General features: G+C 41.8%; 1 protein-coding gene and 1 pseudogene across 10 annotated transcripts; one reads left to right on the top strand and one right to left on the bottom strand.

Annotated features, from left to right (window-relative positions):
- Positions 1-106: 106 nt before the first annotated feature.
- LOC111970247 (ADP-ribosylation factor GTPase-activating protein 1) lies at positions 107-20,848 on the bottom strand. 10 transcript variants are annotated; one of them, XM_023996877.2, is made up of 14 exons: positions 20,649-20,848; positions 20,265-20,335; positions 18,427-18,536; positions 17,985-18,156; positions 17,722-17,822; positions 10,154-10,240; positions 9,598-9,709; positions 7,645-7,701; positions 7,523-7,555; positions 6,113-6,142; positions 5,202-5,258; positions 4,711-4,770; positions 4,242-4,309; positions 107-4,142 (listed from the first exon to the last, which is right to left on the bottom strand). In XM_023996877.2, the coding sequence occupies exons 2-14, from the start codon at positions 20,322-20,324 to the stop codon at positions 3,764-3,766; spliced, it is 1,326 nt and encodes a 441-aa protein (XP_023852645.1). In that variant the 5' UTR covers positions 20,325-20,335; positions 20,649-20,848; the 3' UTR covers positions 107-3,763. The 10 variants fall into 10 exon arrangements, with proteins under 10 accessions (XP_023852645.1, XP_023852647.1, XP_023852648.1 ...); XM_023996879.2 differs by lacking the exon at positions 4,711-4,770; XM_023996880.2 differs by lacking the exon at positions 4,711-4,770 and having other exon boundaries at positions 4,242-4,303.
- A 3,535-nt stretch (positions 20,849-24,383) lies between these two features.
- Positions 24,384-25,518, top strand: LOC111970691 (ammonium transporter Rh type B pseudogene; annotated as a pseudogene).
- Positions 25,519-26,092: the final 574 nt, after the last annotated feature.

The following is a 26,092-nucleotide window of genomic DNA, read 5'->3' as shown; positions in this document are numbered from 1 at the left end:
GCAATACATGTAAAGACTTAATACAACTCGTAATGTGATTAAATTGACCTCATGACACCATCTTCTAAAAATATATCCACCATGAGAAAAAAGAAAGTAAAAAACATACATGTATACGTTTTTATTGAGCATACAGACAACAGGTGGTGCACAGAAATACACCCACAACCGGAACTGTTATATATTTATAGAGTATTTATAGAGTACAGTACTATAAGGATCAAGCCTACCGTAATCTTATGGTTTACATTAGAGTTAAGGGCACTGGAGGAAATTATCTTCAATCAATCACCATTATGGAACGCGTGTATAGATAGATAAGTTAGTGGAACTCAAAGAAAACTCGCCAACGCCCAATGCATTTAGAAATATCAATTATGTTTAAAAAAAATAATCCTCAACTATTTATTTCTTCAAACCGTAGTTACATTAGGATGCATTAACCATTTAATTTACAATATCGAAAAATAGCAATTTGACTGAACAATGATATCTACAAAATATTGTGGGTTGCAATCTCCAATGTGACAGCCAAAACATGAATAGACAAAGAGCACATATTGTACTTTTGTGAGAAGTTCTTTTAGGCCTATATTTCATACATACCAAATGATCTATAAACAGGATCTAACATTTAACATCTTTCAAAGCACTGGAATTCATTGATAAAAAAAACTAACATTTTGGGACTGTAAGAAGATGCGATTTTCCCTGGTGGAACTAGCATGATCACAACGTTCACCTTCAGGCTGGTTCCACTAGACTGATTAGTCTTAACAGAAAATGTTAAGTCTTCATAAAACTTACAGTACAAAAAAAATAAAAATCAAAGCATAAGAAATATGGAGGCAAACTAAACAGCAGCACCTCGTTTTACTTTAATATTTTATCATACATGCTGTCCAGCTAATAAGGGAGAACACACACTCTTCAAACCAAACTGACAATGGTTTATCAATAGACTGAGGTCAGCTCTTTAAGGCTGGTAACATTAAAATAGAGTGCAGGGGAGATGGAGCACTATTACAGAAGATGCACTACTACACAAACATTGCACAGTTATCCTAGTTTACATCTCCGGTCATTATGATTTTTTGTTTAGAAAACATGCAACTCTTAACGGATGGTCTTTGTTGCCCTTTTAGCAGAAGCACTTTTCTTTCACACAAGACAATGCATGCCGTATCAGCCCATAAACTGTGGTTCCACCAAAAAACAGCCAGGGGAAGGAAATGCCAACAATCTGGTGCAATTAAGAAATAGTAGCCTCGTCATCTTTCTCAGGAGTAGAATAATTATCTAAGCAACGCCTCACTCTCTCACACATACAGGGGTGAAATTGAGGGTTCCACCTCCTTACAATGGGAGACTGCAAACAACTTAAATTAATCTGTTAAAAGTGACCTTGGTAAAGTCACTCAAAACATGTATAACTCGAACAAGGCCATTATTAGGCCTAGCCTACATGGCTGATTTGAGTGAATCTCTGGAACCACATTCTCCACTTCCATGTAAAACATGTGGCTCATTTTAGAAGTCCAGCAAATAGCTTGCTTTCAAATCAGCAGTATTCAACATCACTCCTTGAGAAGTGAATGTTTGTCAGAAATTCACTGCACAAATCCAAATTTTATATCAAACTTTCCTTTAAAGATTATTACATGAATGGCCTGAGATGTGTTCTTTGCCTGTCGTTTGATTCAACATTTGAGTTCATAAATGTGCATACTTGGAGATCAACAAATTCGGATGCAACACTTACCGAGACTGAAAAGCTCAGCACACTAAGAAAGTGTTGATTTTTAGTGTTAAGAGGACAGACACAACATAGACTAGATCCCACTAAAGGTCAATGAAGTTCATGGAGGTCACAGAAGGTTGCTGTGGTGGTCCCACAGGTTTGGCAGTATTACATACATGCAATGAAGCATAAGTCACCCCAAAAACAAATGTGCCCAGTTCAACACACACAATCATGTTACAGATTAACACACATACTGTACATTAAATGAACACATGATCATTCATATTACAGTTAGCAGATGAGATTAATACGATCAACAACCACCGATTGGGTGGTAGAATAGTACTTTTATACTTTCAATCTCTTTTTAGACAGGGTTGTATATATTTTTCTTTATTTAACTAGGCAAGTCAGTTAATAACACATTTTTATTTACAATGATGGCCTATATACCAAAATGTACTTCATCACCTGTTCATCATCAAAATAACCAAGTTGTACTGACTCAGTCTTCTCTTAGGGTTTCAATGAAAAGAGGGCTGAGAATGTATAAGATWAAAAAAAATATTGTTCAAATAATGTACTTGCATCATATGAATCCAGCAACTACATCCTACCAAGGTTAGTTGCAGTCATAAATTGACACCACGTTGTCTGAAAGTTTTAGTCAACACACACAGCACTGTTGGGGTGCAATCCAGGGATGCTGGCTTTACATGACAAACACATTACAGCCCAGTTCTTTGTCAACTTCATTATGCACCATGTGGAAACAAAGTGGAAATCCCTGTTTCTCATGGGCCAACCAGTGAGCTCCTCTCACTCTAGACACTCTGGTTCAGAAGGTGACTGCTGCCATCTTTAGTTAGGATGACTTGAACGCCTGAATAGAGCAGGGCTATTCAAACTGGCGGCCCGCTGGCCAGATCCGGACCATTTATTAATTTAGACTGGCCCTTTGATCAATTCTGAACATTAAAAGATCTCAAAAAAAATCCCAGCCAAAATGACAAGCAGTATGGTGGTTGTCTAAAGTGTAGTTTTGGGCATATTTAGCACCTATGTGACATGTTGATCATTTTTTGTTCATATGAATTTGTCTCTAGTGTTTGAACAGTTTAAGCTACAAAATATTATGACCCCATTCCTGAAAGCTACAAACACGTACATGTCTTCTGTTTCCCTCGCTGATGCTCACAGAGACTCGTTAGAAAAGATTGACAAAAACATGCACCTAATGACTGAGGGAAATGAATTAAAAGAATACTTGGCATTATCTTTTTTTTATTTTAATGGTTTTTATTGAGATGCTTAGTTTGATGATTTTCTAATGGCCTAATTGCTTTTAATAGTGGTTTAAAGAAATAAACGGTGAGCAAGCATTGCACCTTTTCTTTTTCAATTATAAAAATAAAAAGTGGTTGCACCTCAACTCACGTTGGTTGGGCACCCTCCACTTCTTTTCTAATTACTTTTGGCAACATTTAAATTTGACAAAAATGTCTTTATTGGTGTCTCCTTAGAATAATCACGTGGYAAATATCCAGCCCCCCTGCAATTAACCTTTATTTCTTTACATCTGGCCCTTCTAAGAATATAGTTGAATAGCCCTGCTATAGTCATAAAACCAAAATTGCACCTTGCCTTCTAATATGGAAACTACTTTAAATAGTGCATATGATTATGCCCCTGCTCTCACTTTGATTTTTGAACTCCTGCAATTAAAGGTAACTTTATTTACACACATCCAGCAAAATAAAACACTACAGACTGCTTTAAAGTTTGTGAATATTCAGGTATACTCCATATGCATGGAGCTCAATTTACTTTCAATTGATTCTTATTGAGGAATAACATAACACAGAACTGGCATTGAGCGCAGCCCAGGTTAGAGACAGGACTGTGCAACTGTAAAAGTGCCAGGAAAGGAAGGAAAGAAGGCGGTGAAGGAAACATAGGCAAGGAGGGATAGAGAAAAAGGGAGAAATAGTGCAGGTGAGGAGAGGGAGTGAGAGGCCTCTACCAGTCTGCATTGTCCCAGGTTTCCTCAGCAGCTTTGTCAGGGGCAGCAGCGGGGCTCTTCTTGCCTTTGGTCTCTCTGCCACTGTTGTCCCAGTTGTTGTCCCAGGCCTCCCAGCTGTCCCCAGTGCTGTGTTTGTTGTTGGTTGCCAACWCCGAGCCCCAGTTGTCCCAGCTGTCAGAACTCTTCTTCTCTGTGGCAGAGTTGTCGACGTTGGTCCAACTGTCGCTGCTTGGAGACTTCTTGGGCTTGGAGGAGCTGGTGCTCCCAAAGGTCTCCCAGAAGTCCTGCGCAGGGGCCTGGCCTGGTTCTGGGCCTGAGGAGTTGCCCTGGTAACCCTCAGTGGCATCCATGTTCTGGTAGCTCTCTCCTTCTGACCTGTGGGAGAGGGTTAATCAAATAAAGCCACCCACCTAACTAAGAACATATGGTATGTCACATCTCCAAGCCAAAGTCCATTTGAATATTTGACGTTACCCGTCCTCTGGCTTTCCAGCAAAGAAGTCGCTCATGTCTTTCCAGCCTTTTGCACCAGCGCCCTGGACCTGAGAAGAAGGCACACGTCAAACTCCAAAAAACATCACTAGACATGAAATTATTTTAATAAAAAGTTAACTAATGAAATCAAATCATTGACCTCTGTATTCATCACATTGTCCTTTACTTGAACAACTTAATATAATACAAGTACAGTTCAAATCTACATACTCACCACCAGAATAACAATGGCAGCAAGAAAAATGGGAGATCAAATTGTATTATCTTCAAAATATACAACACACCCAAACCAGTCTCCTTTTCAGGATACGTAATGGGTGTGACAGCACCTGAATATTTAGTCATTCTAAACTTGGGAACATTTCTAATGAATGCCTAGCTTCCCATGACCCTTGCTCAGGAGACTGGTTGTTGGTTTGCAGTGTGGCAGAGGTCTGCCTTCTCCTACCTTGGATGCTAGCCCAGCAATGCTGACGGACATTTCATCTAGCAACTTGCCATCTTTTACCTGGACAAGCCAAATCACCGTTAATGGAAATGGAGACAACTCACAGCATCAAGAGGTGGGCGTGTAAATAAAGACATCACCCACCTAAGCTAGCTCAGGCAGTATTTCTTATTGAGAGTGGTACATATTTTACTGTGAGCAGTGGTTAGGCTTCAATATTTTACTGAGAAGACAATGTGGTGATTAGCCTACTTATAAGGAGAGAGCAGGTGATTTCAGTCTCAGTCAACACCCATTTTAAGCAGCTATGTGGAATGTTTCTACATCAAGCAATTAGCTACTACACATGCACCGTGCACACTATCTAGTCAGTCACCACAGCAGACATTCCGAAGGACACAATGCACATTCAAATGTAAAGCTGGTTCAATTAAGCATATTAGCCTATAGGGACCCACCACCAAATTAACATTAACTTCAAACAATGTTACCTTTTCGTGGGTAGGTTTGATAACATTCTCATTTAATGTCTGTCCTAACTCTGTGGCCTAGTTGGGAGTGAGGGAGAAAATGTGTGAATCAAACGAACAATTCTACATTCACACCAAAACACAAGACACTGAGTTTGAGTAGTAGGCAGCTGAGGCAGGCGAGGGAACTGTCATTCCATTGACTAGGACGTTAAACGAGCAGTCAGCACAGCGGATGGACAGCTGACCCTCAAAGGGTACTGAGCAATGGAACTGTCATGCATGGATGGATAACCCTACGGTTGGTGAGTACGAAAGTAATGGTCACTTTACCCTGCCTTCATGTACATATCTACCTCGTACCCCTGCACATTAATCTGGTACTCCTTGTGTATAGCTTAGTTCTTGTGTACGTTATTCTGCTTATGGAAGCATTTCACGGTAGTCTACACCCCTTGTATTCGGCACGTGACAAATAAAATGTGTTTTGTTTATAATGATGCCATCATGTCTTTCTTTGTAAATGACAGGAATGTTGACACTCCTAGAACAGGTTCTAAACCATTTGGTCTTATTAGCCACCAAAGTTAGTGACCAAGAACTTCATATAAATAAATACATTTAGCACTACAACCTTTAACATTAAGATTATCCATCAACTTAAAAAAAAAGAAGAAAAAAAAGAGACCTGACAATGTTAGTCTGCAGCCAAGCAAAAGCTTACAGTAACAATACAGGTTGGGCTACCTGTATGCATCCACCATTTCACAGGAGTGGGTTTAGAAATGTTTACATAGAATATCAGACAGGACATTGATGACCAGCCAACAAGCTCTGAGTGGGTGGGAATGAATGCATTAATAAAAACAATAAGTAAATGAGATATGCAGGTATCATACGGACAAAAAGCATGCATTTGTTATTGGTTTTACCGGCTCTGGGGGCGGCTTATAGCCCCTTAACTATGTTCCGAGAAAGCGAGGTTAAAGAAGCGTCAAACAGTTCCAACACAGTAAATTCACATATTAAGGTCAGTTATTTCGGTCCAGTTAATTTATGAGCAAAAATACAAGGGAAACGTGTGGGGGGTAAAAAAATCTGTGTTCCATGAGCTCTGAAGGCTAAACATTTGCATTGCAGTTTCTGCTGCAGAGGGAATAACATATATTAAGGGCATCCATAGAAATAATTAAGTTCTAGAATATAATTATTTTTCTGTGGGTACATTACATGGAATTAGGAGACAGCCTCAACCAATATATCGCTTTGGTTGAATTATGATCAATGAAAATGTCTTATCACTCAAATCAATTACCATAGCTTGGTATTTCCTTAGAGGGGGGCTAGAACTCTCTCTCTTTAGCAGAGCATCATGTTAGTCATTACTTGAGCCATGAGAGAGAATGAGCATATGAATGGTTTCCTTATTCAACAAAAGGGGATTCATACAATCACGTCTTTATCAACATTGTTAAATGGCATCTTAGACTTGTAAGGTTAAAATAGTTTGTTTGAGCTCCCGAGTGGAGTAGTGGTCTAATGGAATGCATCGCAGTGCTAGCTGTGCCACTAGAGATCCTGGTTTGAGTCCAGGCTCTGTGGCAGCCGACCACGACTGGGAGATCCAAGGGGCGGCGCACAATTGGCCCAGTGTCATCCGGGTTGGAGGAGGGTTTGGCTGGCAGCGACGTTCTTGTACAATCGCACACTAGCGACTCCTGTGGCGGGCCGTGCGCAGTGAACGCTGACAGTCGCCAGGTGTACGGTGTTTCCCTTGACACATTGGTGCGGCTGGCTTCCAGGTTAAGTGGGCATTGTGTCAAGAAGCAGTACGGCTTGGCTGCGTTGTTTTGGAGGACGCGCGGCTCTCGACCTTCGCCTCCCCCGAGTCCGTACGGGAATTGCAGCGGCAGGACAATTGGATACCACGAAATTGGGGTGAAAAAAATAGTTTGTATCTACACATCCATGTAAATAGTCTCATCTAAATACACAAGTTTAGAGCACATGTACAGTAAGTTGCAAAATTATGCCAGTAAAAACATTATTCATAACGTTATCTTTGTAGTCAGGGTTTTTTTTCGGGATAAAAATGGCTTAGGTGGTAGGCGTGGCAAGGGCAATGGGTGTGGTTGCCATCTGAAAACTTTTGGTCCTCTTGGCCAGAGAAAGTTGCTGGTTTAAAGCTAATTTCCTGCAATTTTACCATGAGGCTAATTGAAAATTGCGTAACAAATAAAATACTGGGCCCAAAATAAACACTATGCAGGAAAAAACCCTGGTAGTAACTAAAGACAAAACTCATCAGTTACTAATAACGGTTTAACAAAAGGAATTCATACCTTCAGGGTTGCTGAAGTTGCAAGTTTTGCAGTCTGTTTCAGTGAAAAGATGGATAACGCAATTAATAAACAGTAAAATGAAGTTCTGTGACAGGATAACAACTTTCCTTAAAGATACTTACATTATCCTTGGCAACTGCGGCAATTTTGCTAGCTCCGATGGTGAAATTGCTCCAGCCCTATAAAACAAACCATGTCATACGAGTCATCATACCTCCCAAATGGTACTATTACAGCGTTCAAAACMGGGAACTCGGAAATCTAAGACTTCAGTGCGTTCAAGACAACTGGGGAGAGCTCCAACTGGGAAAAACCTTGTTGAACACTCATCCAACTCGGAAACTCGACAACTCCCAGTTGTCTTAAAAGCGCCACACACACATACAGTTGAAGTCGGAAGTTTACATACACCTTAGCCAAATACATTTAATCTCATGTTCACAATTCCTGACATTTAATCCAAGAAAAAATTCCCCGTCTTTGGTCAGTTAAGATCACCACTTTATTTTAAGAATGTGAAATGTCAGAATAATAGTAGATACTTATTTATTTATTTTCAGCTTTTATTTTATCACATTCCCAGTGGGTCAGAAGTTTACATACACTCAATTAGTATTTGGTAGCGTTGCCTTTAAATTGTTTAACTTGGGTCAAATGTGTCGGGTAGCCTTCCACAAGCTTCCAACAATAAGTTGGGTGAATTTGGGCCCATGCCTCCTGACAGAGCTGGTGTAACTGAGTCAGGTTTGTAGGCCTCCTTGCTCACACATGCGTTTTCCAGTTCTGCCCACACATTTTCTATAGGATTGAGGTCAGGGCTTTGTGATGGCCACTCCAATACCTTGACTTTGTTGTCCTTAAGCGATTTTGCCACAACTTTGGAAGTATGCTTGGGGTCATTGTCCATTTGGAAGACCCATTTCCGACCAAGCTTTAACTTCCTGACTGATGTCTTGAGAAGTTGATTCAATATATCCACATAATTTTTCTGCCTCATGATGTCATCTATTTTGAGAAGTGCACCAGTCCCTCCTGCAGCAAAGCACCCCCACAACATGATGCGGTCACCCCCGTGCTTCATGGTTCGGATGGTGTTCATCATGCAAGCATCCCCCTTTTTCCTCCAAACATAACGATGGTCATTAAGGCCAAACAGTTCTATTTTTGTTTTTTCAGACCAGAGGACATTTCTCAAAAAATTACAATCTTTGACCCCATGTGCAATTGCAAACAGTAGTCTGGCTTTATGGCAATTTTGGAGCAGTGGCTTCTTCCTTGCTGAGCGACCATTCAGGTTGTCGATATAGGACTAGTTTTACTGTGGATATAGATACTTTTGTACCCGTTTCCTACAGCATATTCACAAGGTCCTTTGCTGTTCTGGGATTGAGTTGCACTTCTCGCACCAAAGTACGCTCATCTCTAGGAGACAGAAAGCGTGTCCTTCCTGAGCGGTATGACGGCTGCGTGGTCCCGTGGTGTTTATACTTGCGTACTGTTGTTTGTACAGATGAACGTGGTGCCTTCAGGCGTTTGGAAATTGCTCCCAAGGATGAACCAGACTTGTGGAGGTCTACAATTTTTTTCTGAGGTCTTGGCTAATTTATTTTGATTTTCCTATGATGTCAAGCAAAGAGGCACTGAGTTTGAAGGTAGGCCTTGAAATACATCCACAGGTTCACCTCCAATTGACTCAAATTAGGCTAATTTACATATCAGAAGCCATGACATAATTTTCTGGAATTTTCCAAGCTGTTTAAAGGCACAGTCAACTTGGTGTATGTAAACGTCTGACCCACTGGAATTGTGATACAGTGAATTATAAGTGAAGTATCTGTCTGTAAACAATTGTTGGAAAAATGACTTGTGTCATGCACAAAGTAGACGTCCTTATCGACTTGCCAAAACTATAGTTAGTTAACAAGAAATTTGGTGAGTGGTTGAAAAACAAGTTAATGACTCCAACCTAAGTGTATGTAAACTTCGACTGTACACACACATATACATATACACAGAGACCCGTCTACCACAGAGCTATGCAGATTCCCAAATGCTGTGTCGTATTACTGCCGTACCGAATAAATGGAAGATAGCGCGTTGTTCAGGACATCATCCTCCTTCTCTGGAGTCGGCGTATTCCCAAAGCCAACATAGCGGTTCTCCTGATTCCCACTATAACTGCCACCACTACAGGGGAAATTGTAAATGACAAGTCCTCATAGGGTGACCAAAAACATATGCCATTTAGCCGATGCTTTTATGGAAAGCAACTTACAATCATGCATACACATATGGGTGGCCCCAGCAGGAAAGAAAACAATATGGATGAAATTGAGCTTTAAGCAAAATGTTAAAAATGTTGTATTCTGTGGCATCTTCTGTTTTAAGACCCTGTGCTACATTTTGGGTAAGCTTTCACAGATMAAGTCCTTGAAGTTGTTAAATTTAATAAATTAGGGTTAAGAATACATTACATAAGAGAAAAGCAGATTAAAGTGATCTTTAAACAAAACWAAAATGTTCTCTTTGGCATCTTCCTTCGAATTTTGACCATGTGCTTTATGTGTTCTATAAGAAAAAAGCTGTACAGCTGCCTCAGAGAGGAGTGAGTCATTGATACGATGGTCTCACCTCTGATAAGAGTTCACATCGTCACTCAACCAGTCCTCAAAGGCCTTGTCTGAAGGTTTGCCCGAGTTCTGCCCCGGGCCCCCTGAGCTACATTGGAAAACAGATTACATAATATTATGAGACTTGATAACATTGGACATTAGAAATATTCAAGTAGTCGAATACTTCAGCTAAATAACACTATTTTCACCTTTATCGATAGGGCTGGGCGATATGACCAAAAAATCTAACTTATGGGCAATTCACAATATATATATATAGCTTCTTTTTTTTTTAAATGTTATCTAAATAAGCTTTGTTGTACAATTAAAAATGTCAAATACACTGCATTTCAAACAACCAGCAATAATCTCATGAATTCAGGTCATGTGAAATTAGGCTAAATAAGCCCCACTAATAATTGTATTATTTTATAAAAATAAGTTAACCTGCTTTTCTTGCAATAATCACTGATCTGGCTTTCAATCTATGAAAATGTCCCCCCCAAAAATACTAATGTAACCAGAACCATACATAATGCACATTCACTAATAATGACCCTTCTTGTAGCAGTAACTATAGAAAATTAACACAGGTCTCAAACAATCTCTCAAGGGCAAACTGGCCTGCTCGTGAGTAGCAGCTATTCTTTACATTTCAAGTGTAGTCAACTTGGATCTATTTGCTTGCTAACAACGCAGAACAGTTATGAACACACTTCTGTTCATCTCCAATGGTTTGAACTACTGGTTTGAACAGCATGCTAGCCTGTCCACTTTGTTCAGATGTTGAAATCAAGTGGCCTACTTTAGAGTTTCCGATTCCTTATATAAAACTTATGCTTATTCCACATTTATACCGCGCTTGACAAACTGCGCATACATTTTTCAGAATGAATGTTCATTGATACTCCTGTTTAAGTAGCATCTTATTTGCATGCAATTTGAGTAGTTGAGACAATTTAAAAAAGGGTATCGTTAGAAAGGATAACTTCTCTTTTACAGTAAAATAATGTCTCAATGTGTATTGGTGTCCATATGACCCATTCTGTTGGACCAAACCAAACCTTTTAGCAACATAATCTTATTCAAATCTGTTCATATACACATCGCCAGGAAGATTCACTTATTTAAACATTCTGACAAGCAACCACTTAGATTTAATTTTCACATATTCATATTTGTAATTTTCACATTCATAAATTCGTAGAATGTTTGGGAATTACGTATATTAAGGCATTTGTGAAATTTCTATAGTAATATAGTGAGAAAGCAGCCGTGCGTTTGGACAATTAATAGACACTGGAGTAAATAAAAAACGAATAAAAACATTGTCTTGCCCAGGACCGGAGTCTACACAGACCGGTGTGCTATAGCCAATCAGAGCTACAGTAGGCCTATATACAAACAAGCCATTTGCCACAGGGACCTGCCATCATTCACTTTGAACTGGACTGTGTTTACAGGCAGTTGCAACAGCGTGACTTTAGATCATTACAACGCAGTCGCCAAAAGACACCAGAATGGATTTCTGCAAATAAGTAAACACCATGGGAGTCCTCTTATATTTGGAAACTTTACAGTCCTATTGATCAAACCACTATGAAAAAAGGTAGGCTCTCTATCCATCAGTTATATACATCAACAACAAGATCAACAACTAATGCTAGCCAGAGCAAGATGAGCTAAAATCTAACGACGGAACACTAGATAAACCCTCAAACTTTCAGCTAGTTGGCCTTCAATTTGACTGATAAATGGGGAATTGTCACCTTGTCATTCTGCAGCTTGCCTGCCAATGCCACAGACAAGACATGACACGCAGAGCTCTGACAAAGTGGGAAGCATGAACAAAGGAAAGCATTAGCAGAATCTAACTCTTGGACTTAGTTGCTGTGAAAGCTACCGTCCCGGGATCCTGCCAGATTCCATGTAGAGAGAGACACGGAAACCCAGCTAGTTCGGCAGTCTCAAATGGAGGCCGCTATTGAACGTTTAACGCTGAAGGAGCTGTGTTTACTTTGCTTTATTCCGGTACAATGTGGACCGCCTGGACTTTCAATGTAGCTTGCAGAAGCCTAAAGGGGCAAAGTGGCTACTCTTAGCAAACAAGTAGCGAACCTACACTAGCTACTGTTGGGTGTACTGGAGGACCAGGGTTGGGAAACACTGATCTAGAGCATTCTTGACTAACTATTACTTTTTTGGACTATGTTTACTGACACCGGTCAAATTCAGCAGGTGTTGCTTGTTTGCAAATTCATAAGTTCAGTCACTCACCCACTCCTCCAATGGCATGACATCCTCCTAGCAGCTAGCTAACATTAGGCTGTGTTTTGAGCTTACTTCATACATTTTATTTAACCAGGTAGGCAAGTTGAGAACATGTTCTCATTTACAATTGCGACCTGGCCAAGATAAAGCAAAGCAGTTCGACACATACAACAACAGAGTTACACATGGAGTAAAACAAACATACAGTAATACAGTAGAAAAATAAGTCTATATACAATGTGAGCAAATGAGGTGAGATAAAGGAGGTAAAGGCAAAAAAAGGCCAATGGTGGGGAAGTAAATACAATATAGCAAGTAAAACACTGGAATGGTAGATTTGCAGTGGAAGAATGTGCAAAGTAGAAATAATGGGGTGCAAAGGAGCAAAATAAATAAATAAATACAGTAGGGGAAGAGGTAGGTTTTTGGCCTAAATTATAGTTTGGGCTACGTACAGGTGCAGTAATCTGTGAGCTGCTCTGACAGCTGGTGCTTAAAGCTAGTGAGGGAGATAAGTGTTTCCAGTTAGAGGTTTTTGTAGTTCGTTCCAGTCATTGGCAGCAGAGAACTGGAAGGAGAGGTGACCAATGGAGGAATTGGCTTTGGGGGTGACCAGAGAGATATACCTGCTGGAGCGTGTGCTACAGGTGGGTGCTGCTATGGTGACCAGCGAGCTGAGATAAGGGGGGACTTTACCTAGCAGGGTCTTGTAGATGCCCTGGAGCCAGTGGGTTTGGCGACAAGTATGAAGCGAGGGCCAGCCAACGAGAGCATACAGGTCGCAGTGGTGGGTAGTATATGGGGCTTTGGTGACAAAACAGATGGCACTGTGATGGACTGCATCCAATTTATTGAGTAGGGTATTGGAGGCTATTTTGTAAATGACATCGCCGAAGTCGAGGATCGGTAGGATGGTCAGTTTTACGAGGGTATGTTTGGCAGCATGAGTGAAGGATGCTTTGTTGCGAAAAGGAAGCAAATTCTAGATTTAACTTTGGATTGGAGATGTTTGATGTGAGTCTGGAAGGAGAGTTTACAGTCTAACCAGACACCTAGGTATTTGTAGCTGTCCACATATTCTAAGTCAGAACCGTACAGAGTAGTGATGCTGGACGGGCGGGCAGGTAGCGATCGGTTGAATAGCATGCATTTAAGAGCAGTTGGAGGCCCCGGAAGGAGAGTTGTATGGCATTGAAGCTCGTCTGGAGGGTTTTTAACACAGTGTCCAAAGAAGGGCCAGAAGTATACAACAATGGTGTCAGAGAAGTAGTTGGTGAACCAGGCGAGGCAATCATTTGAGAAACCAAGGCTATCGAGTCTGCCGATGAGGATGTGGTGATGACAGACCGAAAGCCTTGGCCAGGTCAATGAATACGGCTGCACAGTATTGTTTCTTATCGATGCGTTTAAGATTTCACTTAGGACCTTGAGCGTGGCTGAGGTGCACCCCTGACCAGCTCTGAAACCAGATTGCATAGCGGAGAAGGTGCGGTGGGATTCGAAATGGTCGGTAATCTGTTTGTTGACTTGGTTTTCGAAGACCTTAGAAAGGCAGGGTAGGATAGATATAAGTCTGTAGCAGTTTGGGTCAAGAGTGTCCCCCCTTTGAAGAGGGATGACCGCAGCTGCTTTCCAATCTTTGGGAATCTCAGACGACACGAAAGAGAGGTTGAACAGGCTAGTAATAGGGGTTGCAACAATTTCGGCAGATAGTTTTAGAAAGGGTCCAGATTGTCTAGCCCGGGCTGATTTGTAGGGGTCCAGATTTTGCAGCTCTTTCAGAACATCAGCTGACTGGATTTGGGAGAAGGAGAAATGGGGAAGGCTTGGGCGGGTTGCTGTGGGGGGTGCAGTGCAGTGCTGTTGACCGGGGTAGATATGCTAGCCTATTAGCCACGTTATGACTGACTTGATCATTTCCCTTGCTAGTTTGATTGTATTGACATTCCCAGCCTTAGTTACATTTGTCCGTTTTTGTCCAGAATAGAGTCATTGAAACAGTGCATCCTGTAAAGAGGCAGCAAACAATGTACCAGTCAAATTTGATGGACTAACTCCACAACAATGCTTAAACCACATGACTGTCAGGGCCTGGCTCCCCAATGGGTGGACCTCTGTCCACCCAGACCCATCCATGTCTACGACCCTGGTGCAAACAGTGCACATCACAAATAACCTACTAAATAAACACTTCGGACTAAACTTTTTCAGTACCTGGTTTGCATACCCATTGCCTTAGCATTTACTGGTAGATAAAATTGAAATGTCTTTTCTACCCTACCGACTACCGAAGTCATTCTGTGAACTGCTCCATGCAAAAACCAGTTGCCTGCAGATGATATTCTGCTGCAACTAGGCTGTGTACGGCGCGCATCTGAATACATTTCACATGCTTTGCGATTGTGTAGGGTACTTTACGCATGATTTCTCGATTGTACTACAACCTCCACAACACTACTTTGATACGCATCAATAGGGATTAAGTACTAAGTATACGCAATACCCACTGAAGGAGGAGAACACTACCTGCCCCAATGTATAGTGCCAACTAAACATTTTGGTGGAGGAATAATGGTCTGCGGCTGTTTTCCGCTCCAGCCAACACTTGGCATTGCACATGGTGATTTTAGGCTTGTGCGTGGCTGCTCAGCCATGGAAACCCATTTCATGAAGCTCCCAACGAACAGTTCTTGTCCTGACGTTGCATCAAGAGGCAGTTCGGAATTCTGTAGTGAGTGATGCAACCGAGGACTGATTTTTACACGCTGCGTGCTTCAGCACTCGGCAGTCCCATTCTGTGAACTTGTGTGGCCTACCACTTCGCAGCTGAGCTGTTGTTGCTCCTAGACATTTCCACTTCAATAACAGCACTTAGTTGACCGGGACAGCTCTAGCAGGGCAGAAATTTGACAAACTGACTTGTTGAAAAAGTGGTTGAAAAAGTGGCATCCTATAACAGTGCCACTGATCTCTTCAGTACGGGCCTGTCTACTYACAATGTTTGTCAATGGAGATTGCATGGCTGTGTGCTCMATTTTTGCATGAAAACGAATCATTACTGTTGACCGATCATCGACGAAGGGTTGTAGACTTCTGCTACCGACAGACTTGCCTCAAAACATTGTCTGAACAACCGAAAAAACCCTTACCGAAGTCCAAAACGTCATAAAATACGGAGAAAAATATATATACATGCAACATGTGTTGGTCCCATGTTTCATGAGCTGAAATAAGATCCTAGAAATATTCCACATGCACAAAAAGCGTATTTCTCTCAAATTGTGCACAAATTTGTTTACATGCCTGTTGGTGAGCATTTCTCCTTTGCCAAGATAATCCATCCACCTGGCATGTGTGGCATATCAAGAAGCTGATTGAACAGCATGATCATTACACAGGTGACCCTTGTGCTGGGGACAATAGGCATCTAAAAAAAGGTGCAGTTGTCACAACACAATGCCACAGATGTCTCAAGTTGAGGGAGCACACAATTGGCATGCTGACTGCAGGAAAGTCCACCAGAGCTGTTGCCAGAGAATGTAATGATKATTTCTTTACCATAAGCCGCCTCCGTCATTTTAGAGAATGTGGCAGTACATCCAACCAGCCTCACAACAGCAGACCACGTGTAAACACGCCACCCCAGGACCTCCACATCCGGCTTCTCCCCTGCGGGATGGTCTAAGACGAGCCACCCTGACATCTGATGAAACTGGGTTTGCACAACCAAAGAATGTCTGCACAAACTGTAAGAAACGGTCTAAGGGAAGCTCATCTACATGCTCGTCGTCCTCACCAGGGTCTTGACCCAGTTCCGCGTCATAACCGACTTCAGTGGGCAAAAACTCACCTTCCATGGCCACTGGCACACTGGAGAAGTGTGCTCTTCACGGTTGAATCCCTGTTTCAATTGTACTGGGTAGATAGTGTGTATGGCGTCGTGTGGGAGAGCGGTTTGCTGAGGTCAACYTTGTGAACACAGTGCCCCATGTTTGCGGTGGGGTTATGGTATGGGCAGGTATAAGCTACAGACAACGAACACAAATGCATTTTATTGATGGCAATTTGAATGCAGAGATACCGTGACGAGATCCCGAGGGCCATTGTCGTGCCCTTCATCCACCGCATGTTTGTTAATTTTTATTAGGATCCACATTAGCTAACGCCGTAACATCAGCTAATCTTCCTGGGGTCCAATAGATATGTTTCAGCATGATTAATGCACAGCCCCATGTTGCAAGGATCTATACACAATTCCTGGAAGTTGAAAATGTCCCAGTTCTGCATACTCGTCAGACATGTCACCCATTGAGTATGTTTGGGATGCTCTGGATCGACATGTACGACAGCGTGTTTCAGTTCCTGCCAAAATCCAGCAACTTCACACAGCTATTGAACAGGAGTGAGACAACATTCCACGATCAACTATGTGAAGGAGGTGTCGTGCTGCACAAGGTGGTCACACTAGATACTGACTGGTTCTGATCCACGCCACTACTGTTTTTTAGGTATCTGTGACCAACAGATGCATATCTGTATTCCCAGTCATGTGAAATTCATAGAATAGGGCCTAATAAATGTATTTAAATTGTCCGATTTCCTTATATGAACTGTAACTCAGTAGAATCTTTGAAATTGTAGCGTTTATGTTTAGTGTATATGCACAAACCCTTCCAAATTGTTTTGGCTGGGAAGCATGCGAACGCCATTAAGCAACAGCCCACTCATCTTGCACACATGCAGGTTATGCACGCAAACAGACACACATTCTGATCCTGGCTGATGTGTTGATTTTTATTTGATTGATCAAATATTTAAAAACAGTGCTTAAATAAATTACATTAACAGAAATTAAATGAATTTCCAGGACTTTTCCTAAACATTACAGATGTTATAATTTTTCTAAACTTTTCCAGGCCTGGAAAACAACATTTTTAAATTCTATGACTTTTCCAGGATTTTCATGACCATACAAACCCTGGAGGTTTCACTCACCAAAAATATGTCCAATGCATTTCTATGGGCTTATTTTGGACTTAGGCTTGTCTCCTACCTTCCCGCCTTTGGGACAACGACTCCCATTGTTAGGGCGGAGACATGAACAGCTTGTCATTATATTCAGATCTCTGGCGTAAATGGGAAAGTGCACACAGCACAGAAGGAGCGAAGTAGACAAAACCAAAAAGACATCATGAGAACAAGCAGAAAAACAGTCAGAAAAATGAAATACAAAAAACCTTGATTCTTCCAATAGAGGCATTTGGAATATCGCACAAAAACATGAATTAATTAAAAATATCACCCAGCCCTACTTACCGATGAGACGACGAAAGTCCTGTCTTGGGCTGAGGTGGAGTCCAGTCCTTGGCAGAGGAAGTTTCAATAGACCACTCCTTCCCTTCTGCAATGGTTGCAACCTGTCAATGGAATACAGAGGAATTGAATTCAGTGAGTGAGACCATTCAATATGTCCTGTCTGATATTAGCATTGGAAATCCATAAATTGACATCTGGAGTGTCCCCAGCAACTGTGCTGCGCATGATCATTAAATTATGACTCATGAGAGAGGCTTCCTCACCTTGTCCCTGAAAAGTGCAGCAGCTCTGCTGTTATATTTGTCCTGCATAGTCCAAGTGGCATCATAATCATCTTGGAGTTCCAGAAACATACGGAACTTTCCGTTCCCTCCCGCCTTCATCTTCTCCAGCTCAATGTCCTTCCACTTGTCCATGGTAACAGAGCGCACAAAGCTACAGTATAGAGATCACATCAAGGGTTCAATACTTCCAAACACACTGACTAACAGTCAGGAAAGAAGAAATGTGGATAGCTTCTGGCTATAGTGGGTTAACAAAGCACATAACTGCTAATCATTATCTTAGAAGAGCATGGCTAAAAGCAATAAACAATTAATCTAGGATAAGAGAGGAATTTGACATTCATGCACATGCCTCTGCTGGCAAGCATAAATCCCAACACAATCAGCAAAATTGTCATTTTGGAACTTTGAAGTTACTCACCTAAGGTGCACTCCCAAGCCTCTGTGTTTGCCAGAACACTCCAGACAAATCCAGATCCCATAGGTAACACTAACCCACTGAGGGTTGAAGCCCCCACACTCAAAGCAAAGCTGAGAAAAGGAGGGGGAAATGTTGTCTAACCATTTGATGTCATTGTTGACAGTGAAAAAGTGAATGTGGACACTGGACAGTTATCACATTGACTATATCAGCAGAGATTGTTCAGCCCTCGCTACTGTTTTAACTCCAGTGTCCATATAAAACCTTAGCTAGTTCACCCTAGGCCCTGCCCTGAGCAATCAAGCAATCAAGTCGTGACTAAAGTGTGAGTCGTGACGCATGCTTCCCAGTCAAAACAGTTGACTGGGTGTTTTTAATGTCTAATACACTCACGGTAAATGCAAAATAATTTCAATTCAAATTGCGTCGCCAGTCAATCAGTAATGTCCTACCTTCATCCACAGCTCATCCGCTAAGTATTCAGACCTTGACCTTTTCCACATTTTGTTACGTTACAGCCTTATTCTAAAATTGATTAAATTGTTTCCCCCCCCCCCATCAATCTACACACAATACCCCATACTGACAAAGCAAAAACTGTTTTTTATAAATTATCACATTTACTTAAGTATTCAGACCCTTTAATCAGTACTTTTTTGAAGCACCTTTTCTAGCGATTAGAGCCTCGATTCTTCTTGGGTATGACGCTACAAGCTTGGCACACCTGTATTTGGGGAGTTTCTCCCATTCTTCTCTGCAGATCCTCTCAAGCTGGATGGGGAGTATCGCTGCAGAGCTATTTTCAGCTATTGTCTCCCAGTCCCTGCCGCTGAAAAACATCCCCACAGCAAGATGCTGCTACCAACATGCTTCACCGTAGGGATGGTGCCAGGTTTCCTCCAGACGTGACGCTTGGCATTCAGACCAAATAGTTCAATCTTGCTTTCATCAGACCAGAGAATCTTGTTTCTCATGGTTAGAGTCCTTTAGGTGCCTTTTGGCAAATTCCAAGCAGGCTGTCATTTGGCTTTTATTGAGGAGAGGCTTCTGTCTGGCCACTACCATAAAGACCTGARTGGTGGAGTGCTGCAGAGATGGTTGTCCTTCTGGAAGGTTCTCCCATCTCCACAGAGGAACTCTGGAGCTTATTCAGTGACCATTGGGTCTTGGTCACCTCCCTGACCAAGGCCCTTCTCCCCCAATTGCTCAGTTTGGCCGGGCGGCCAGCTCTAGGAAGACTCTTGGTGATTTCAAACTTCTTCCATTTAGGAATGATGGAGACCACTGTGTTCTTGGGGACTTTCAACGCTGCTGGTACTGTTCCCCAGATCTGCGCCTCGACAACAATCCTGTCTCGCACATTCTACGGTCAATTCCTTCGACCTCATGTCTTGGTTTTTGCTCTGACATGCACTGTCGTCTGTGGGACCTTATATAGACAGGCGTATGGATTTCTAATCAATTAAATTTACCACAGGTGGACTCCAATCAAGTTGTAGTAACATCAAGGATGATCAAAGGAAACAGGATGCACCTTAGCTCAATTTCGAGTCTCATAGCAAAGGGTCTGAATACTAATGTAAATAAGTTTTTCCAAATTTTTTATTACAAATTAGCAAAACATTCTAAAAACCTCTTTCTGCTTTGTCYCCATGTGGTATTGTGTGTAGATTGCTGAGGATGTTTAATTTATTCAATCAATCTTAGAATAAGGCTTTAACATATCAAAATGTGGAAAAAGTCAAGAGGTCTGAATACTTTCTGAAGGCACTCCATCTTTGGTTACACTGCTCAAACAGCAAGCGAATGTCGTTAGCTATCCAACAGTAGTTACTCACGTTGTTTTCCTCCTGAGTTCTCACTTCCTTCAAAACTCTTCTAGTCCTTGGGCTTGCCATTTTGACTGACACTGAAAGAGAGTAATCATTAGCAATCTTACAAAGAAATCACGTCCCATTTACCTCTTATCAACGAGCCATCAATGCACCACTAGCTAGCGGCTAATTTAGGCAGCCTTGGAGAGACTTTGAAAGACATAGGTAGCTATCTAGCTAAATAATCAACACTATTCGAAAAAAACGAAAATACGAACTGACAGCAACTACCAAGCTGAATGGCATTCAATAGTCTATGTATGATATATTGTGTATCTGGAGCTAGCTAGCCGTATAGATAACGCCGGTAGCCAACTGGCTGATGTTAGCTACTGCTAGTCTCTTTACCAGGCAGGGTAATGTAGAAAGCGTCTTGCTTGCTTATTTCGATATTACTTTTTGCTAAAGATGTGGAGTTAAAATGTATGGAAAATATGTGTCAGCTCAAATTAAATCCATTGAGAAGAGCTACGAATGCTAGCTGATGTCAAACACCGGTCGCCATGTTGAAAACTAGCTAGGCAATGGCAGATGTGCCTACGTTGGCATTGCAATGCATTATGGGAAAAGCGTCACTCTTCTTCTTCTTCTTCTTCTATCGTATATTGGCGATCGCAGATTTTAATGAGCATTCCGCCACCTAATGTGTGGGATGAAAATAGGATTCCCCAAAATGGAACAAAATACGCCAAAAAAAAGAACTACCAAACTACCAAAAAATAAATTTAAAAAAACTTTTCTTTAAAAAAATTAAACAGATCTGATCCCTACACAGGTTCAAGAGGAACCTGGGAGGGCGGGTCTTCAGGCGCCAGTACCCCAGATATAAAGTCCCCAAAACTTTTCTGTCGCAGCCACAATAATGCCCAGTTTCTTAGACTTCTTTGAGACTTGTGCTGTACAGTTTATAACTGTGGCAATGAACGCAACAAAATCCACCTTTTTAACACACAGGGTATATTTTGACTGACAGCAAACATTTACAACAGGCTGTGGTGAATCCACTACCATCTTCACTAGCATCACTTGTTTCCTCAATTCTTTTTTAATCGCCTTCGCATAGGAGATTCAATTGACCGCTCTGACTTTAGCCACCTCAATCTCCTTCACCCTTGCAGGGCACTCCAGGTACTCGGGATCATGATCCCCACCACAATTGCAACACCTTTGTCCTACCTACACACCTTTCTTCATTATACTCTGTCTATCTGCACACATTTGAAACATGGTCAAATCCTTTACAATTCTTACACTGCAGTGGTTTGGGGACGAAAGCTCTTACACTGTATCTTATAACCAAGCTTCACATGCGTAGGTATTTGCTCTTTATCAAAAAAACAACAGGACCGACATACTTTCTTCTTTTTCTCCATTCACCCAGTGGGTCAGACGCCGGGAACCAACCACACCAGGAATTGTCTTCAGGTATTCAACATGAACATCCATCATCACCCATGAGATTACTTCTTTGATGGGTGCTCTACTCCGAAGTTCAAATCACAAACTTCTGTTGTTCTGATTATTTTGAGGCCCACTGCAATCTGCCGCTGCTCTTCAGAAATACAATTAATCAAAATAAGACCACTCCTGGTCATTCTGACAGGCTCCACTTTTCCCAGCGCAAACTTCCCCATTTTCAACACCTCAAACGGGTTRCCAAAATATGCATCCTGACTCAACAAACGCATCCCAACAAGAAGCGATTCATTATCATTCATTATCATTCATTCATACAAATTTAGACAATTTACTTTTTTAAATTCCAGATTTCACTACTACTGTTGTCCATTCAGAACATTCGTTTTCACCAACTTTGCTCGACGCGCTGCTTGATTCGAACTCAGCATCCACTTCCGCCATCTTTTTTTCTGAACCGGAACCGTGGTCCTCAAACATCACAATTTGTTGATGGTCAGTGCTATCAAGAATCCTTTGAAAGTGCCTTCCCTAAACCCGTAACCTAACCTTATTTTATCAGGGAGTCATACTGAGACTTAGTTTAAGGTTAGGAAAAGGGTTAGGGTTAGCAAAAATGCTATCCTAACCTGCTACGAAAAGTCACTTCCGGTCATAGCTGTATCGAAGTGGTGTGGTTTTAGGGAATCACACATTCAAACATGGAGAATTATTTCAATCACCTGAGTAACTGTATCTATTAAAATGCAGGAGGCATACATAGCTACAACATTATTCTACTGTAAATAAATGTCACTCACAGAACCAAAATGTTAGACTCATGAGGCTGTCATCTATGCATGTATTAATAAGCCTATAGGCGACAATTATGCGTAGGTTTACTATTAAAAATATAGTTTTTATTCATTTCATTACAGTAGTCTATATTTAATCCCAGATGAAATAGCTAAACCTAATCATTTTTATGAAGTCTAGATCAGGGAAAGCCACAGCTTTATCAGAACCATCCCACTGGGCACACACTGGTTGAATCAACGTTGCTTCCACGTCATTTCAATGAAATTACATTGAACCAATGTGGAATAGACGTTGAATTGACATCTGTGCCCACTGGGATAGACCTACATCACCAGAAGAAGAACACCCATATCTAATAATCTACAGGGGTGTGCATACTATCTTTTATGTTGTTTAAATGATTGGAATTTAAAAGTTGTGGAAAAATCTAGACAACTAAATATGAGGCATATGAGCCATTTGGAGTTGACAAGCAAGATATTTCTACATGACACCCCCTCCCACGTAGTCAAAGAAGGTGGCTAAACGAAGATAGTTCACTCAGGCCATTCATCATTGAAAAAAAAAAAAGGTCAGTTCCAGTCTACTTAACCAACACCAACCCAACGCTGCAACSTAGTCTCATAGTAGTTCTTATTATTATGTACGTAAATCCGAGAAATATCTTTTACTATTATATGTATGGTATGTATTCATTTGTGAATGTCCAACACCCATTTCTTATGATATGTTCTGAATTACAATTTGTATTAAATGTCACGAATTTGCAAAACGAACAATAGATCGAGCATTTGCAAAATGTACAATATGTTACGAATTAGAAAAATGTATGAAAGCTTTACGAATTCTAGCTAGGTGGCTAAGCGGCTAAAATTAGCTATGCTAGGAGTTAGGTTAAAGACTTAAGGTTAAGGTTAGGGTAAGGTTTAGCTAACATGATAAGTAGTTCCAAAGTAGCTAAAAAGTAGTAAGTAGTTGAAAAGTTGATAATTAGATAAATTGTCCATGATGGGATTCAAACTCGCAACCTTTGTGTTGCTAGACGTTCACGTTGAACGCCCACCCATCCACACCGACCAACCACCATAATTTGTTTTTTGCTTTATGGAACCATCTGTCTTAAGTAACCATTCCAAACGTAACATATCATACTAATTTGAGTATCACAGATTTACATTACATTTACTCCAATGCAGAGGTGTAGTCAGAAATTCGTTGGTGGGTGGGACTGCAGAAATATGTTGTGGAATATATTGTGCTGTGTTCTAATGAAGTAGAATTACTAGTAATTGCAATGAATACATAAAATCCAAGTAAATTGTTTGAGCATTTTTTGTTTAGTAAAAGTGTTGAATACTATAATACCTTGAAGGCATTAGCTCATTAGCTCAGTGCTTTTTACAGTATTAAGACTGTATCACAACCGGCCGTGATCGGGAGTCCCATAGGGCGGCACACAATAGGCCCAGCGTCGCCCGGGTTTGGCCGACGTAGGCCGTCATTGTAAATAAGAATTTGTTCTTAACTGACTTGCCTGGTTAAATAAAGGTTAAATAAAAAAATTGAAAATAAAAAATGAATCCCTCTCACAATAGAAATTCAAATTTGAGGCTTACAGTAACAAATAGTTGGGAAGTAAAAAAAAAAACACAAAAAAACATTTACTTTCTTAATCAAAATAGACCCTGCATGGCTACAACCCTACCAATTTATTTTATCTGAATCTATAATAATTCCATCAGTACACATTGTGTTGTGAAACTGTAGAACATGCTGGTTAATTTGAGGGACGAAAGTACAACTCTGTCCTGAGTGGGAGAGATGTGGAGTCCTTGTGTAGCTGTGTGGTGTGCGTCTGCTCTCTGCCCAATGCCGGAAGTCACTTATCTGGCAGTAGAGGTAGAAAGGGAAGGAGAGAGTGCTGCTGCTAGAGTAATTGGTCTCTGTGAGCTGTCCATTGCACAATGAATAAGTCCAATAGCCTGAGGGTGCTCTTGCCACCTATGATGACAATGCCAACGGCAAGTTTCAGGAACAATGAGACCAACCCTATGGACAACTCCCTGTATCGAGACTGTCCCTTCTTCGCTGACATGCAGATGAGGATCTTTGGCTGCCTGCTGGCCTTCCTGCGGCTGCCTGCTGGCCTTCATGTGGCTTTACGGCTTTAGATGGATGGTCTTCAACTTCCTGATAGCCAACTTCGCGATCCAGTGGGAAGGGCTACTTGGTCCAGGGCTACTTCCAGTTATACTCCGATGGAAAGATCCACCTTGGGGTCGTCAACCTGGTCAATGCTGAGTTTACATGCGCCGTGGTGCTTATCTCCTTCGGGGCGGTGCTGGGAAAGAACAGTCCGCTAGAGGACCTGCTAGAGGTCCATATCTTTGCAGAGTGGGCTATGCTGAAATACCTAAAGAACAATGACGCAGGTGGCTCCATCCTCATCTATCTGTTTGTCTGTTACTTTGGGTTGGGGGTCACGTTTGTGCTGTACCAGCCGCGCCTGAACGATGGCCACGCCAAAGAGATTACTAGTTACCAGTCAGACATCCTGTCAGTGATGGGCACCCTGGTTCTCTGGGTGTTCTGGCCCTCTTTCAACTTTGACCAGCACAGGCTTGTCCTGCAGACCTTCATAGGCCTCAGCTCCTTGTCGATGACAGCCTTCGCCTCATCTGCCCTAATCAACAAGAGAGGCTAGATCACCATGGCCGACATTCAGAATGTGACTCTGGCGGGTGGTGTGACTGTCGTGGCCTCCGTGGACATGATGATCTCCCCTGCAGCCGCCTATGCCCTGGGGGTCATGGGCTGCACAGCCTGCTTCACGGGATACAGGTACCTCACCCCTTTCCTGACCTGCCGCTTCTGTCACGTCTACTCCCMCTCCCCCTCTATGGCGCTCGACGTCGCCAGTTTATTCATTATTACGCACACCTGCCACCATCATTACGCGCACCTGCGCCTCATGAGACTCACCTGGACTCCATCTCCTTCTTGATTACCTCCTCTATATCCGTCACTACCTTTGGTTCTGTCCCCAGGCGTTATTGACTCTGTTTCTGTGTTTCATGTCTGTACGCAACTCGTGTTTCTTGTTTTGTTCTATGTTCCGTTTTTTATTAAACTCACTCCCTATACTTGCTTCCCAATTCTTAGCGTACACTGTCACGACTTCCACCGAAGGTGGCTCCTCTCCCTGTTCGGGCGGTGCTCGGCGGTCGTCGTCGCCGGCCTACTAGCTGCCACCGATCCATTTTTCCTTTTCATTTGTGTCTGTCTGTTGTTGTTATCACCTGTGTCTGATTAGTTAATTTCGGTGGGTTTATTAACCTCCGCTGCCTGCTAGTCTTTGTGCGGGATTATTTTGCTGTGTTAGCTCTGTTAGGGGTCCGTGTTTGCGCCACAGGGATTTTTCCCTCACAGTCGTTGTACTGTTGGTACTGTGTTAGGAGRAGAGGTTTCTCCTCCGTGTGTTTCGTGATGGTTCCCCCTTTGCTGCTATAACAGCCTCCACTCTTCCAGGTTGTCTTTTTACTAGATTTTGGAACATTGCTGTGGGGACATGCTTCCGT

The sequence above is a fragment of the Salvelinus sp. IW2-2015 genome, linkage group LG11 (assembly GCF_002910315.2).
Source record: "Salvelinus sp. IW2-2015 linkage group LG11, ASM291031v2, whole genome shotgun sequence".
In the NCBI taxonomy this organism is placed as follows: Eukaryota; Metazoa; Chordata; class Actinopteri; order Salmoniformes; family Salmonidae; genus Salvelinus; species Salvelinus sp. IW2-2015.
This window is presented reverse-complemented; position numbering and strand designations above follow the sequence as displayed.